At 38.6% G+C, this 15,879-nt stretch overlaps 1 protein-coding gene across 1 annotated transcript in view; it reads left to right on the plus strand.

Moving 5' to 3' along the window:
• The window catches only part of Sbf2 (SET binding factor 2), a 403,356-nt gene that overhangs the window by 202,196 nt on the left and 185,281 nt on the right, over positions 1-15,879 (plus strand). Inside the window, 4 exon segments of the mRNA XM_057777079.1 lie at positions 7,292-7,369; positions 8,442-8,555; positions 8,977-9,105; positions 11,187-11,285. Of these exon segments, the coding sequence (XP_057633062.1) occupies positions 7,292-7,369; positions 8,442-8,555; positions 8,977-9,105; positions 11,187-11,285 (420 nt within the window).

Raw genomic sequence — 15,879 nt, forward strand, 5'->3', positions numbered from 1 at the left:
CTCTTAGTTTCTGTAGTACCTCTATCCAGGACCTTCTGGCTTTCATGGTTTCCATAGAGAAGTCAGGTGTAAGTCTGATCGGTTTACCTTTATAAGTTACTTGGCCTTTTTCCTTTGCAGCTCTTAATATTCTTTCTTTAATCTGTATATTTTGTGTTTTGATTATTATATGGCGAGGGGACTTTTTTTTTGATCCAGTCTGTTTGGTGTTCTGTATGCTTCTTGAATATTCAAAGGAATATCTTTCTTTATGTTGGGGAAGTTTTCTTCCATAATTTTGTTAAAAATGTTTTCTGGACCTTTGAGCTGTGCCTCTTCTCCTTCTTCTATCCCTATTATTCTTAGGTTTGGTCTTTTTATTGTGTCCCATATTTCCTGAATGTTTTGTGATGAGAATTTGTTGATTTTGGTGTTTTCTTTGATCAGTCCGTTTATTTTCTCTATGTTGTCTTCAGAATCTGAGATTCTTTCTTCTATCTCTTGTATTCTATTGATTATGCTTGTTTCTGTAGTCTCTGCTCGTTGACCTATATTTGCCATATCCAGCTGGTCCTCAGTTTGTGTTTTCTTCCTTGCTTCCATTTCAGTTTTCAATTCTTGGACTGTTTCCATTACCTGTTTGATCGTTTTTTCTTGGCTTCCCAGGGTATCATTTACGTATTTACTCATTTCTTCAAACTTTTTGTTATACTTCTCATCCATTTCTATGAGGGCGTTTTTTACATGTTGTTTAAGGGACTCTATTGCTTTCAAAAAGTCAGTTTTTTCCTCTTCTCCTGTGATAGGGTGTTCAAGTCCTTGTGTTGTAAGATCATTGGGTTCTGGTGTTTTCATGTTGTTTTTCAGATTGTTGGGTGAATTCTTGCCTTGGCGTCTGCCCATCTCCTCTTACCGATGCTATCTATTGGGTTTGATTTAATTGTAGCGGGGCAATCTGTTCTCAGTGCAGGCTTCACTGTTTCTTGCCCGCACTATCCTGCATCCAGTGCCTCCGCCGCCCGGGCCTGCCTGCCGGTGCCTCCGCCGCCCGGAACTGTCTGTGCGCCGGTGTTTCCGCCGCCTAGGCCTGCCTGCCAGTGCCTCCGCCACCTGGGCCTGCCTGCGCGCCGGTGCTTCCGCCGCCTAGGCCTGCCTGCCGGGCCTGACTGTCGGTGCCTCCGCCACCCGGGCCTGCCTGCACGCCGGTGCCTCTGCTGCCCGGACTTGCCTGCGTGCTGGTGCCTCCGCCGCCCGGGCCTGTCTGTGCGCAGGTGCTTCCGCTGCCTAGGCCTGCCTGCCGGGCCTGACTGTTGGTGCCTCCGCCACCCGGGCCTGCCTGCACGCCGGTGCCTCTGCCGCCCGGACTTGCCTGCGTGCTGGTGCCTCCGCTGCCGGGGCCTGCCTGCGCGCCGGTGCTTCCGCCGCCTAGGCCTGCCTGCTGGTGCCTCCGCCACCCGGAACTGTCTGTGCGCCGGTGCTTCCGCCGCCTAGGCCTGCCTGCCGGGCCTGACTGTCGGTGCCTCCGCCACCCGGGCCTGCCTGCACGCCGGTGCCTCTGCCGCCCGGACTTGCCTGCGTGCCGGTGCCTCCGCCGCCCGGGCCTGCCTGCGCGCCGGTGCTTCCGCCGCCTAGGCCTGCCTCCCGGTGCCTCCGCCACCCGGAACTGTCTGTGCGCCGGTGCTTCCGCTGCCTAGGCCTGACTGACGGTGTCTCCGCCACCCGGGCCTGCCTGCACGCCGGTGCCTCTGCCGCCCGGACTTGCCTGCGTGCTGGTGCCTCCGCTGCCCGGGCCTGCCTGCCTTTTTAGTTTGTTAACATATGATGAATCCAACATTCCATGCATTCACGGCTTTAAAAATCTTGTGGCCTAGGGTTTTCACATTGAAACAAATTTAATAATTTTTGTTATGCTATTTTTGTTGATTAAAAAACAAAACATTATTATATGTGTGTATACATATGGAAGCCAGAGGATAATCTTAGCTGTCATTCCTCAAGTGCCAGCCACCTTATTGTTTGAGATAGGGCCTCTTCTTAGTCCAAGGAGGCTGAGCTGGCTAGCTGGCCAGCCTGAAGGATCCATAGTCACCAAATCCTCAGAACTGGAATGACAGGTGTGAACCAGCATGCCCAGAATTTTTTGTTTTGTTTTAATATGCATTGGTGTTTTGCCTGCATGCCTGTCTGTGTGAGAATTAGATCTTGGAGTTATAGACAGCTGTGAGCTGCCATGTCTGTGCTGGACATGGGTCCTATGGAAGAGGAGTCAGAGCTCTCAACCTCTGAACCTCCTCTCTGGCTCTTGATTTGTGTTTTTTATTAAACAAAGGGTTCTGGGGATCAAACTCAGGTCTTGGTGCTTTCAAGTCAAGCCTTTGCCAACTAAGCCATTTCCCCAGCCCTAAGACATATTTTACCTGCAGTTCTTTAGGTGCTCATTTTTCTGACTGTGTGTGTGTGTGTGTGTATGTATATATAGGATCTTAGAAACTCTACGTTTCCTTTAAAGATATTAGTAGAACTCAGGTCTTTATAATCTTTTTAATACTCTAGTCTGGGCTGTTGAAATGTGCTGTTGTCAATACTCTAGTCTGGGCTGTCGAAGTGCATTGTTTTCAATACTCTAGTCTGGGCTGTCAAAATACACTGTTGTTAATACTCTAGTCTGGGCTGTTGAAATGCGCTGTTGTGTTTTCCTTCCTTAATTATCAGTTTAAAAATCTACCATTACCAGGGGAGATTTTATTTTTTGAAAACTTTCGTGTTAGTTCTTAAGTTTTTTTGTAGTGGTTATCTATAAAAGGGAGACATTTAGAAAATCCTGATGTTTCCTAATATAATTTGTAATGAAATACAAGGTGTGACAAATGGAAAAGAAACTAATATAGGACTCAGTTTACATTCTGTAACTTGATGCCGCGGAGCAAATCATCTCTTCAGTAACCCTATCCTCTAAACTTTATAGGATATTTTATTGTATAGAAATAAATAAGTGGTTTTCTCAAACTTAAGCATGGCAAGGATAACTGTGGGTTTCTTATAAATGCATGTTTTAAATAATGTGTAAGATTTGTGATTCCAAAGACCATCATCTCAGATACCACCACATTTCAAAAGGTTTATAATTTTAAAGAAAAATATTAACTATGTAATGGGATTGATTACATATGGATATAGCAGTAGCTGAAAAATTTGTGACTCATTGAAGAAATTAAATGTTTCTATAATTTTTATAGCATTTAAATTACTATGTAATTATTTAATAATTACATAATTATTCAGTGAGTAATTACCAGAATTAACAAAGAAAGATTTTTAATTCTTAAGATAGTTGCATTTGTAGGAGTTTTTATACATTTTGTATGTTTTAACTGTAATTCCTCTGCTAACAAATGTGGTTAAATGTGTACAGTTTATGTGTAGTAAAGCTGTATTATTATTACAGTTCTCAAGCATAGTAGGTTATATGTTCTAGTATACAGTATAATATATCATGAATAAGAGGTAAGAGCAGTATATATTGTCCAACAAGGACCCAAAAGAGATCAGATTTAATGATCTGATAGGGGAACTTTGGAAAACATATGTAGAATGTTTATTTGGTTACTAAACAATTGTAATCATTGACAGTACATTACTAGAACTGTAAGAACCGTGAATGACTTTAAAAACACCAAAGCATTAAGATGGTATAGGAGTGACTGAGTGATTTGTAGTTAGGGCTGACATTTTAGTGTTCTTTTTACTTTGAGACGGGGTTTCACTGAGTGCCACAAGCTGGCCTCTGACTCACAGTCCTCTTACTTTAACCTCCTGAGTGCTAGAATTACAGGTGTTCACCACCACAACCAGGTTAGTATTAACTGTAAGGATTGAGTCTTTGGTCTATTCATAATACTGTGAACAACCTTTGTTTTTGTGGTGTCAGGGATTAAACTTAGAGCCTTGCTTATGCTTGGCACCATACTGAGCTACATCTCAGCCCTATTTAATTTTGAGACAGGAGCTCTCTAAGTTGCCAAGGTCAGTGTTTCACTTGCAACCCTACTACAACAGCATTTCATGTATCTGCAATTACAGATTTGTGCCCTCACACCTACTTGAAAATGATCTGCAAAAACAAATGTGTTCTATACTGACAGATCCTCTTCTTTCCTCTGCAAGTCTTGCCTAGACCCTCTCCCACCCCTACCCACTCTCCCTACTTGCTTACCTTCAAAGCTATAGTTGGCTTTCCTTTGGCTGCCAGCTCACAAATAATAACACAGAGACTTGTTATTAATTTTGAAAGATTGGCCTTAGCTTAAGGATTTTCCCCAACAAGCTCTTAGAACTCAAATTAACCTGTTTCTATTAATCTCTATTCTGCCATGTGGCTCAGTTGTTTCTCCTCTGTACCACCCAAAAATATATGCATCTAAACAACTTCAAAGCTGCTAACTGAGATGGTTCATCCTCACAGATTACTCTCACCAGGACTTCAGCTGTGCCCTTACTTTTCCATTACACAAAGACTGGACAACCAGAAATACAGCTACCTCTCCCAGGACTTGATCATTATCCCAATTTTCTCAGGGTCCTCTAAAGAAGCTATCATCCATAGACAACAGGAAACAATCTAGAGAATACAATGCCCACATTCCCAAGAGGTGGGGTGAATGGTTTTTGGTTGTTCAGTGCGTTATGAATGTTTGTCATCATTTTGGGGGCATTAATTGCAAGTTGTTATTGGTCATGATGAGGGAGGAAACCCGGCAAAGGAGATTAGGTTCAGGGATCTTAGTCTGAAAAGAAAAAAGGGGGAGTATATAGGAATAATAGGCTAAGCGAGATCCTCTTGCCTCTGCCTCCCTAGTGCTGGGATTAAAAAATGCGTGCACCACCACTGCCTGGCTGGATATTATTATTTTTTTAAACAATTTATATATTTGTTTATTTTCTATGACTGTCTGTACCAATTTTCTTTTATTTCTTTAACATCTAAGCACATTTTTAAGCATTCTATACCTGTTTAGAGGTTTTTTTCAGTCTGGATCTGGCTTTACTAAATGCCTACAACATTCTATGGTCATGTGAGCCAGAGCTTAAACTGGTAGGTGGCAACTAGGCCCTCTGCTGCACAGCTAGTGCACATGATGTGCACATGGGTCCTGGTAGCTAGCTCCACCCCACCCCACCCCACCCCCATCTAACAATCCCTCTTCTGGAAAGCTGCTATGTCCAGGCTGTGGGAGGCATTTCTATCTAATCTCCCTCTCCAGTAGCACACAAGCTGCTCATATGCACGGCCATATAAAAGGGCCGCACCTCTGTATGCTGTAAGCACTGGGCCTGCTTGAGAGACCAAGGTCATCTGGAAGCCATGTCTGACTTTGTGTTCAGAATTTTTTTAACCTTTCCCAGGCATTATGTGGATATACATACATACATACATACATACATACGTACGTACGTACGTACGTACGTACGTACGTACATATATAGGGCACCAAATATAGTTGGACTTTCCTCTGGCCTCCAGCTCACAAATAGCGACATGGAGACTTATTATTAATTTGAAAGCTTGTCTTTAGTGTAGACTTTGACCCAACTAGCTCTTATAAGTCAAATTAACCTGTTTCTCTTAATCTCCATTCTGCCATATGTTTCTGTTACATCTCCTCTGTAACTAACATATGTCCAACTTCTTCAGTGTCTTGTTGGCAGCACTTGCACATCTAGCTTCATCCCAGGTTCCTCTCTTTGCCTAGAAGTCCTACCTATTCTCTCCTACCTAGCTATTGGCCATTCATCTCTTTATTAAACCAATCACAGTGACACATCTTCACAGTGTAAACAAATGTTCCTACAATCCAAAATCTAACTCAAATGATAACCTTTTTCCTTAGCTTTTCTAGGTAGTTACACTTTGTATTTCTCATGTTACTATTCATAGGTTCATCACAGTCTATCCTCATTCTGAAATGCAAAGCTCAAGAATGTCTTCCTCCCTGACTATTTCAATTAGTTTGTTGTGCTGTATATTTTTATTTTTTCAGTGTTCTTTAAAAAGTATTTTTTCATTTTTACTTTATGGGTATGAATTATTTCTTTGCATATGTGTACACCATATGCATGCTGTGCTTGAGGAGGCCCAAAGGTATCTGAACTTTGTAGGTGATTTTAAGCCACCATGTATATTGGGAAACAAACCCAGATCCTCTGAAAGAACAACAGTTGTCTTAATCTCTAAGCTATTTCTCCAGCACCTTTTAAAAACATCTATAAATTAACTTTTGTTAGCATACAGATTAGATTTTCTTTTTTTTATTCTTTTTTAATTAATATTTCCACCTGCTCCCCGTTTCCCATTTCCCTCCCCTCCTCCCAAATATTGCCCCCTCCCCCCACTTCCCTCCCCCTATCCCCACTCCTCTTCTCCACCCCCCACACCATTCCCCCTCCCTTTCGATACTGAAGAGCAGTCCAAATTCTCTGCCCTGCCTATACTTTCTGCCTGGCTGCTGGGCCAATCAGTGTTTTATTAAACCAATACAAGTGACAAATCTTTACAGTGTACAGGAGCATTATCCCATAGCATGTGTGTATCATTTTGCAGCACCATTTGTTAAAGAGATTGCCTTTTCTATAATACATGCTTTTGACAGTTCTCTCAAAATTCATGTGTTTGTAACTGTGTGGCTTTAGTTCTGGGTTCTCTATTCTATCTCATCTGTTTAGTTTTTATATTACACGATGTAAAATAAACCTCTTTTAAGAAGTAGTCCCATAGATATATAGCACTACTCAAACTGCTTAGTTCCCAGTAGTTACTCATTTTATAATTTGGTAGATATTCTTTGAGAACTTTACATACTCAGTTGTGTTTTTCTCTGTGTGCATTTATCTATTTATTTATTATTTTCAAATAGTGAAATAATGTTATATGAATTTTCTAGTTGATCTTTTTTTGTGATCTTATTCCATTCGTATGGGTATTTTGTCTTCATGCCACATGAGTACCTATCAGAAGAAGGTGTCAAAGCCCCTGGAACTAGAGATACAGATGGTTATGAGCCGTCATGTGGTTGCTGAGAGTTGTACCTTGGTCATTACTGCTGAGTCTTCTCTCCAGCCCCTCGGACGTTTTCTTTCCTAATGTTTTGTCTTAGAGATCTTTCCACAGTAGTACATGCATCTGTATCAATTAAGTGAATTTTATCTCATGGTGGGAATATACTCTAACTCATTAGTTCACTCAATGCCCCAAAGAAACTAAAGAGTAAGTCTTATTAATTTTAGATATCTTATATTATAATTTTGTTTAATTTAGATTTTGCACCCTGATCTGGAAGTAGCAGATCATGCTTTCCCTCCTCCACGAACAGCCTTATCCCATTCAAAAATGCTGGTAAGAAACTTAATATTCAAATTTAATATTTTTGAGTGCTGTACTTTTATTTTTAGGTTTATTGAAGTAGCTGAGTTAGAAGTACCCCTAAATAGAAATTAGAATTCTTCTATTCTCAAAAAGTGTTACAATGCAGCGTACTGGCCAGAAGAGGGGATTTAGTTTTCTGTTTAGGAAGCAAGAGTAAAGACAGAAAAAAAAAAAAATCAGAGCCTCAGCTATACCCAGGAAAACTACCCAATATAAGAATTTGGATTCTTCTGTTCTTGTAGTGCTATGTATCAAACGAAGTACCTTACTCTTGCTATGCATGTGCTATATCACTGAGCTACATCACTAATAGGGTGGATACTTAGGAAAATGAAGTAATGAATGCTGATTTTAGGAGAGAATCAGTTTTGAGGTGTAAGTGCAGTCATAAACGAATAGGATAGGTGATACCCCTTTTTTATTTTGCCCAGTTCATCTCTTAGAGGAGAATGTGTGACCAGTGGGAGACTTTAAAGAGCTGTGGTCCTTTGAAAAATGATGTAAGAATTCTTGACCTTGATCTCTTTATCCATTAAATTAGGTATTGACTAAAAAAATATGGAATTTTATTTAACAGTTTTAAAACTGTTTCTATTAAAACCTGGATTAGACTTACTTTTAAATCATATTTCATTAGAATAGAATAGATTTTTATAATTTGGATGAATGTTGGAAAAATTTTATAAGTCTTTAAAATATAATCTTTTAGTGTTTTCCCTTTTATAATCTTTTCTATAATTTTTTGCATGTGTAAAAATAAAGGGTATTGGCATATATTTCTTTCTCTCATGCAGTAAAAAAGGAAACTGCTGCTTTTTTTTCCTGTGGAAGAAAGCTGTATGCTCTTGAATCTATTTGTTTCAGTAGAAAGAACAAACCATTTGACCCAAGAATAGGTAGACTATCATGGTCTGTGCCTGCTGCTTGAAGAAACATGCATGGGAAGCACAGCACACTTGCTCACTCAAGCTTTCTTCCTTCTCTGTTTTACTTAATTTGCTTTTTTATTAAATTACCTGTGTGTTTCTTTTTATATTTCCAGGATAAAGAAGTACGAGCAGTTTTCCTTAGGTTGTTTGCACAACTGTTCCAAGGATATAGGTCATGCCTCCAGCTTATACGAATCCATGCTGAGCCTGTGATACATTTCCACAAAGTAAGACACAGTGCCAGGTTGTCTGTCAAGTGGACTCACTTAAAAGAACCCGTCTCTTAGACATATGTATTCAATTAATTTTTTTGTATGTGATTAAAACCTCTGTGTTATGTGACACATGGAGTTGGCATAATATTTTTCTTCAGAATACATAAACTTAAAATTGATTTTTCTCTTATTAAAGTTGAGTATTAATGCCTGATTTTTTTCCTCCTGTCTTTTAGATGGATTAATTTTTATTCTTTCCAATGCATATAGCATTTCATGTACTAGACAAAACCATTTGACAGAAATATGTTTCATGACCGTGTTTAGTTACACCTGAAAGCATTCAAGCAATCATCAGTCTTTCTATTTTTATTTTAGCCATTTGTCCATTTCCCAATGATAAATTATTATTTCACATTTTTTTCCTTTACAGACAGCTTTCTTGGGGCAACGTGGTTTGGTTGAGAATGATTTCCTCACTAAAGTGCTCAATGGAATGGCATTTGCAGGTTTTGTTTCAGAAAGAGGACCTCCATTTAGAGCCTGTGATCTCTTTGATGAGGTATAGTTCTTATCAATGACTAATAATTAAAAAGCAAAAGCTGTTATTTTAATGTTTTCTCAAATTCATAGACATTATAAATTAAATATTAAATAATCTAAGTACTGTGTATCAAATCTTAACATTTATAATATATGATGGAGGAGGGTCATCTGTCCATGTGCTACTCTCATTGGTTGATAAAGAAACTGCCTTGGCTTTTTGATAGGGCAGGATTTAGATAGGTGGAGTAGATAGAACAGAATGCTGGGAGAAAGAAAGCATAGTTGGTCAGATGCCATGGAGCCAGTCGCCAGCTCAGACATGCTAAATCTTCCCTGGTAAGCCACCACCTTGTGGTGCTACACAGAATATTAGAAATGGGTTAGTCAAGATGTGAGAGTTAGCCAAAAAGAGGCTAGATATAATGGGCTAGGCAGTGTTTAAAAGAATACAGTTTCTGTGTTATTATTTCCAGGGCTAAGCTAGCCGTGTGGGAGCCCGGTGGGACAAAAAGCAGGCTTGCTCGCCTCATCACTACAGATGTAAATTGAGAAAATTATAGAATGTTTCAGACGTACATAAAGATTTTTAGCAACTGGGATTGAATAGCTTCTTGGTTCTTTTTGAAAATTAGACAGTGTTTACATAAATAAAACTCAGTTTTTAAAATACAGTTGTTCAGTGATTGTAAGTCTGCAGCTGGGTCTAACTTGAAGCATAGATATGTGACTTTAAATTGCAGTTATATTTAGTCAATCAATGTCATAGAGCTGTAATTTAAATTTATAGCATTCCTGCTAACAATAATTATAATTTTTCTAGCAACTTCAGTAGAAATATTTGGTACAGATATATAGTCTCTATCTTTTCAAGGATTTGGCCATATAAAGGGAGAAATAGAATAGATGAATAGGATACTATTTTACATTTATTGTGCTTCTTTTTTTAAAAAATACATTTTTCATTTATCATTTAATTCTATATTCACAGCAGTGCATTAAGGCAACAAGAAAATGAATATCATTTATATTTAAGTTTATGAAACATCAGTGTATTGGAACCAATAGATTTTAAAGTTCCTGACATTCATTAAAGAAAGACACTCCTGACACACAAAATAAGGAAGGCTGTGTTACCTTTTACCCCTGGTGATTTATCTTGTGCAATGAAAGTAGGCATGAAGGTCTTTCTTTCTGAGTCTTTTATTCTTTGTAAAGATAGTTAAGTACATACAGGTAAAGGAAGGGGAGCAGAACTTCTGTCTTGAATGAAGACCTACACCAATGCTTCACTTAGTAACTAGCACATGCTGGTGTAAGACACAGTTGTTTGCAAGCACTTACTGAGCTTTTGGTTCCCTGTTAATAACAGTTAATGTGACTGGACTTTGATCATAGTAACATTTATATTAACCTTTAGGTTCCTGATTAAGTACTCAATGGTTAATGGCTTATCTAGTTAAATTAAGGTACTTGACAAAGTCCTTTTCTAACTCATTTACTGATCTCTGAAACTTTGTTGATAGCAACATTAGTCTGTGTACCATTTGAAAGAAGTTTACTCTCCTCTACATTTCTTTAGTCCTCTACAGTAAGCATGTATTCCTACACAACTGTCTAGGCAAACTAGTTAATAAGGAAATGGATTCCGTATATATCATTTGAGAATTAAAGGAATCTAAATGGTGTCCTACTGTTCCATCTTCATTTAAATATGAGGAATCTGAACCCGGGTCACACTGACCATCAAGTTCATCCAGCATGGCATGATTGTTTGCTCATATTTGTAAGGTAATGAAATATTTGGAGACTTGCTCATTTTTCTAAGTGAATTATTGTGAATGAGACTTACAGGGTGAAAATGCTTCTCTGCATTCCATAATTGACTGTTCCCCAAGAGTCACTGAGTAGATATTACCTGGCAAGTCATGGGTTTGATAAGCCTTTGTCATTTTGGGATAGGGGTGAAACCCAATACAAATCTACATTAATTATTTGTAAAATTATATATATATACAGACTCTTAGTTTGCATATTGTATGAAAATATAAATTCAGCATATTTGGGTACTGATTATTGCCATCTGACTCTTTTTCCAAGTTGGTAGCTTTTGAAGTAGAGAGAATTAAAGTTGAAGAAAACAACCCAATGAAGATGATAAAGCACATCAGAGAACTTGCTGAGCAACTATTCAAAAATGTAAGTGTATTTAGTCCATTTTACAGTATTAATAAATGTTTCATTTTCAGAACTGAAAAGCTTCACCATTATAGCTGTGATACTTATGCCCTAGATAATCGGTCCCAAGATGTCACACTTGATCCTATGTGTCATAGTGTATCACATTTTTATATCAGTCACTGAGTCATGGAAATATCTTGACCACAGTTTTTCCTCATTAGTCTTTGCCTTCATTGTAAGTTTTCTTCTGGGTCTCATGCTTATTTACTGCAGAATGTTTAGACACATTGGATATCAGAAGTATCTTAAACAGCATTGAGCATATCACTCAATGCTCTGCTTCAGCATAGTGCACTGGTTCTCGTTGGAATTCCATTGTTTTGAAATAATGAAGTAATAAACTAAACTCAAAGAAACTCAAAGGTGAAAATGCTCCCTGGAGAGGGAAATGTTGTCATGTAAAAAAAATGAAGATGTGGTGAACTAACAACCTGAATTCTTGGGCTGAATAGTGGGTTTTGACTAAGTGAGTGCTGATTGCTCCTGCTTGTGAAGCCTTTGATTTCTTTTGCTAAGAAACATAAATCAAGTGGGAAATATGGCCCTCTGAAGAAAAGCAGAGGGAGTTTTTCTTAAGGAATTTGGAGAGAAGAACTTGATATTAGTGTTCTCACCCCAATGCATATTGTTTAATCTAGCTGTTTGACAAGGTAAACCATTTTGACAGTGAGTTATTAGTCACTGCTTTGTCACATACATTTGAAATCTGGGGGGCAGTAAGTTAAAAGCAGAAATACTAAACTACTACCTTGTTGTGTAGTTTCTAATAATTTTCTTTGCTTGTGCATGCAAGTGCACATGCATGTATTGAGTACTGAACCCAGATTTTTGGTGTGTGCAGTTATCCACTATATTTCTGAGATAGTCCCTGCTCTACTCAATTATGCTCAAGTTCTACATTTGGAATCTGACCTTCCTTCGAGAGAAATAATTCTTTTTGAGAGATTTGTACTAAAACAAATGGTCTTTCTTTTCTGAACTGTACCCATAATCAGTTTTGGTACAGAATTGAATATTCCTGGTTTATTTCTTTCAATTACTAGTGATTTTTATTATCAGTTTTCACAGTGTGTTTTGACTAACTTAAAAAGAACAATAATTAATACAGGCAGAAACTAGGCATAGCATGCATGGTCCTGGAAAAAGATTATTTTCTATTTTAATTATTCAACAGCAATACTTCAGTGGACTGTCACTTATATATAATTAGTTCCTTTTCTAAGAAGCAATATTTTGTATTCTTAAACATCTCATTTTAAGTCATACATGATTTTATCAAAAATTTAAATAAATGATATGGCATTAACCACTTTACATACAATATCTTTAATGTAGTGCCAATTTATGCCAGGTTCAGTATGCCCATTTTCTTGAGGCTATAATTGGCTCAGAATGATGTGGCTATTAATTAAGTGATATAATCCAGATTATAAATTTGTGAGTGTTCTCATGTATGATTCCTAACCTCACTCTGTCAGATTGGCTCTATCTGCAATTCCAAAAAATTAACAATCAGCCAGGCAGTGGTGGTACATACTTTTACTTCCAGCACTCAGGAGGCAGAGGCAGGCAGATCTCTTGTAGGCCTGGTCTACAAAGTGAATTCCTGAAGAAACTGTTTGAAAAAAACAACAACAACAACAAAAAATGATGCTTCCACTAATCCTTTTGACAGTGTTTTAGCATACTTCCTCACTTAGCAGTGACCCTGTATGTGGCAATGACCCTGTGCAGTACGGAAGACTGGTATTAAATAGATGAGGAAATTGAAGATTAGGAAGTAGTTTGTTCCTCTCTAGGTAGGAATGGTTTATTGATGGATTTCAAAGATGAGCAAAATGCCATGTGGGAATCAGTCTAATTAACTGAGTCAAATAGGACTGATACTTTTAGTAATTAGTTGTTTACTTCTTTGATTTTTTTTTTTTTTTTGGGTGGGGAGGTAGTCTTAGAATCAGGGCTGTCTATGTAGCCCTGCCTGTCTTGGAACTCCCTCTATAGACCAAGCTGGCCTCAATCTCAGAGATCCCCTTGTATGTGCCTCTGGTTTAAATGCCATATTCTGTTGGTCTTTGAAATGTTTGAAGACCTTCTATTCATCTAAATATATCTGTTTAACCTTGAAAACATACCTAATATGACTATAAGTTTAATTATTATAGATGGCTATTCACCTGTATTTCTTCATTATATATTACATTTTTAAAGAGTTGCATAGGCACAATACCTCAAACAAGAGTAGAAACATACATTTAGTATAGTAAAAGTAACTTTAAATTTGTATTAATACACAAAAATCCACACCAATGTAAAATATTGAAGAATAATGAAAATATTGAAGTAGTTGATTTTTTTAGTTTAAAAGTAAATTCAGTAATCTAGCCTCCTATCCTATCATTTCTATATTCCCCATATTTGTTTTCAGAAAGAGATCTTTAAATTTAACTCTTTTGTTTAGCTTTTTTCCTGACTATGACCAATAACATTTGTAACACACCCCCTTATAACCAGAAGAGAGAGGGAGTGCAGGCTTTACATTGGCATTTATAGTATAAGAGGCCACACCCACGTGGGCTGGTAACTTTAAGGCTACTTGCTGAAGGATTTCCTGCAGCACCTCCCCCTTTTGTTTAAATAAGAGAGTTCTAAGTCTAATACAAAATTATATACAATAACAACAAATATCAAGTATAAAAATTAGAATTACAGCCAGCATAAACCATATCAAGCAAGAAACATGTGATAAATGTTTGAATAATTATCCTAAGGAGTCTAAGTCTTATAAATAACTTAGCCAAGTCATGAGAGGAAAGTAACTATGACTGTCTAGTCTTAAACCCTATTGAAGACCCAAAAAGGGAAATAATATTACTTGAGTAAGCAGGAAGTGCAATCAAGCAACTTTCAAAATGTGCAACAAAAGACAGAGACAACAGGCTACCTGGGCAGTCACCCAAAGTCTCATTTGCAACGTTGGAGCAACCAGCTTTGAGTAAAACCTAGAGTAACTGACAGACTGTTTTCAGAGGCAGAATTTTTTTTTTTTTAACAACTTGCCTCAAGTTTATTTGTAAAAACAGCATAAGGTCCTGAACATCTGCAAATACTGTGTAGGTGTTCACACCAGTCCATCTGTCTTCACATTGGCAGACTGAGACCTTTTTTATGGGGCCTTCACAGGGGCCTGGGCACGTTTGGGAGCTTAAGCTGCAGCTGAGGCCTCTGCCTTGGCTTGAACCTTGGGCTTTGTTTTTTGGAGCCTACAACCCCTGGCCATGTAGCTTCTAACCCGCTTCCCAAGCTTGGGGTGAGCAATTAAAGCCAGGCGGGTGAGTTTGCAGCTGGGGCCCTTTGGCACCTTGGGCTTCACCACCTGGGGCTTCACCAGGGCCTTGATGGCCTCCACACGTGCGCTCATGGCCTTTGCATTATTTGCCTGCATCTTCTTCAGGCCTTTCTTGTTGTGCTTCTTGGCAAAGCGCGTGTTCCTCAGGAACTTGGGGTCAACCCCCTTGAGAGATTCGTATCTTTGTGACCGGGGTTTCTTGATGCCATTTCTGTGCCATTTCCGGGACTGATTGTATGTGGTGTGGTTCTTGGACTTGGCCATGGCTGGACTGTAATCGGCGGCTCCCAGAAAAATTTTTTTAAACCATCTTAACTTGTCTTGGCAAGATTTGACAGTCTTTTTTCTTGTATCCTGCTTGTCCTGTATGGACATCATGCATTTTGTCAGTGCTTGATGCACAAGACGTTCCTTGCCCAATAGTCAGTTTTGGCAAGAAGAAAACAAGCTCTAAGTGGAGTGTCTTCAGTGCTCAATATTTTCTGGAGAATAGATTGGAGCTGCCAAGAGCAGTTGTGTCTCATGTCAACAGAACCCTAAGTTCTTTAAATGCCATATTTTACAGATTTTTGAAGTGGTTGAATATTGCCTATCTATGCAGAATATAATCTCTATGTTCTGATTAGTCTAACTATAAGTATGACAAACATGGATAACTATTGACCTATATATAATTCTTAATACCTATATGGCTTAAAGACTAAGACTTCATATAAACAACCTTTAAACAGCTGTGCAAAAACTGAGGAAAATGACCTCAAAATATAAACAATGTATAAGTATCTTTATCAGAGGTTGAAATGTATAGTGCAATATGATAAATATACCCTTGTAGCAGCAGGCCACTTGTTGGTTGCTGGCCGCTTAACCCTGGAATAATCACATAGAAACTGTATTAATTAAATAACTGCTTGGTCCATTAGCTCTAGCTTCTTTTTTTTTTAATTTTTATTCTTTTTTAATTAAAATTTCCACCTGCTCCCCGTTTCCCATTTCCCTCCCCTCCTCCCAAATATTGCCCCCTCCCCCCACTCCCCTCCTCCTATCCCCACTCCTCTTCTCCTCCCCCCACACCATTCCCCCTCCCTCTCGATACTGAAGAGCAGTACAAATTCCCTGCCCTGCGGGAAGACGAAGGTCTTCTGTCTATGTCCAGGAGGGTGAGCGTCTAAACAAGCTAAGCTCCCACAAAGCCAGTTCATGTAT

Source organism: Chionomys nivalis, chromosome 8, assembly GCF_950005125.1.
Source record: "Chionomys nivalis chromosome 8, mChiNiv1.1, whole genome shotgun sequence".
In the NCBI taxonomy this organism is placed as follows: domain Eukaryota; kingdom Metazoa; phylum Chordata; class Mammalia; order Rodentia; family Cricetidae; genus Chionomys; species Chionomys nivalis.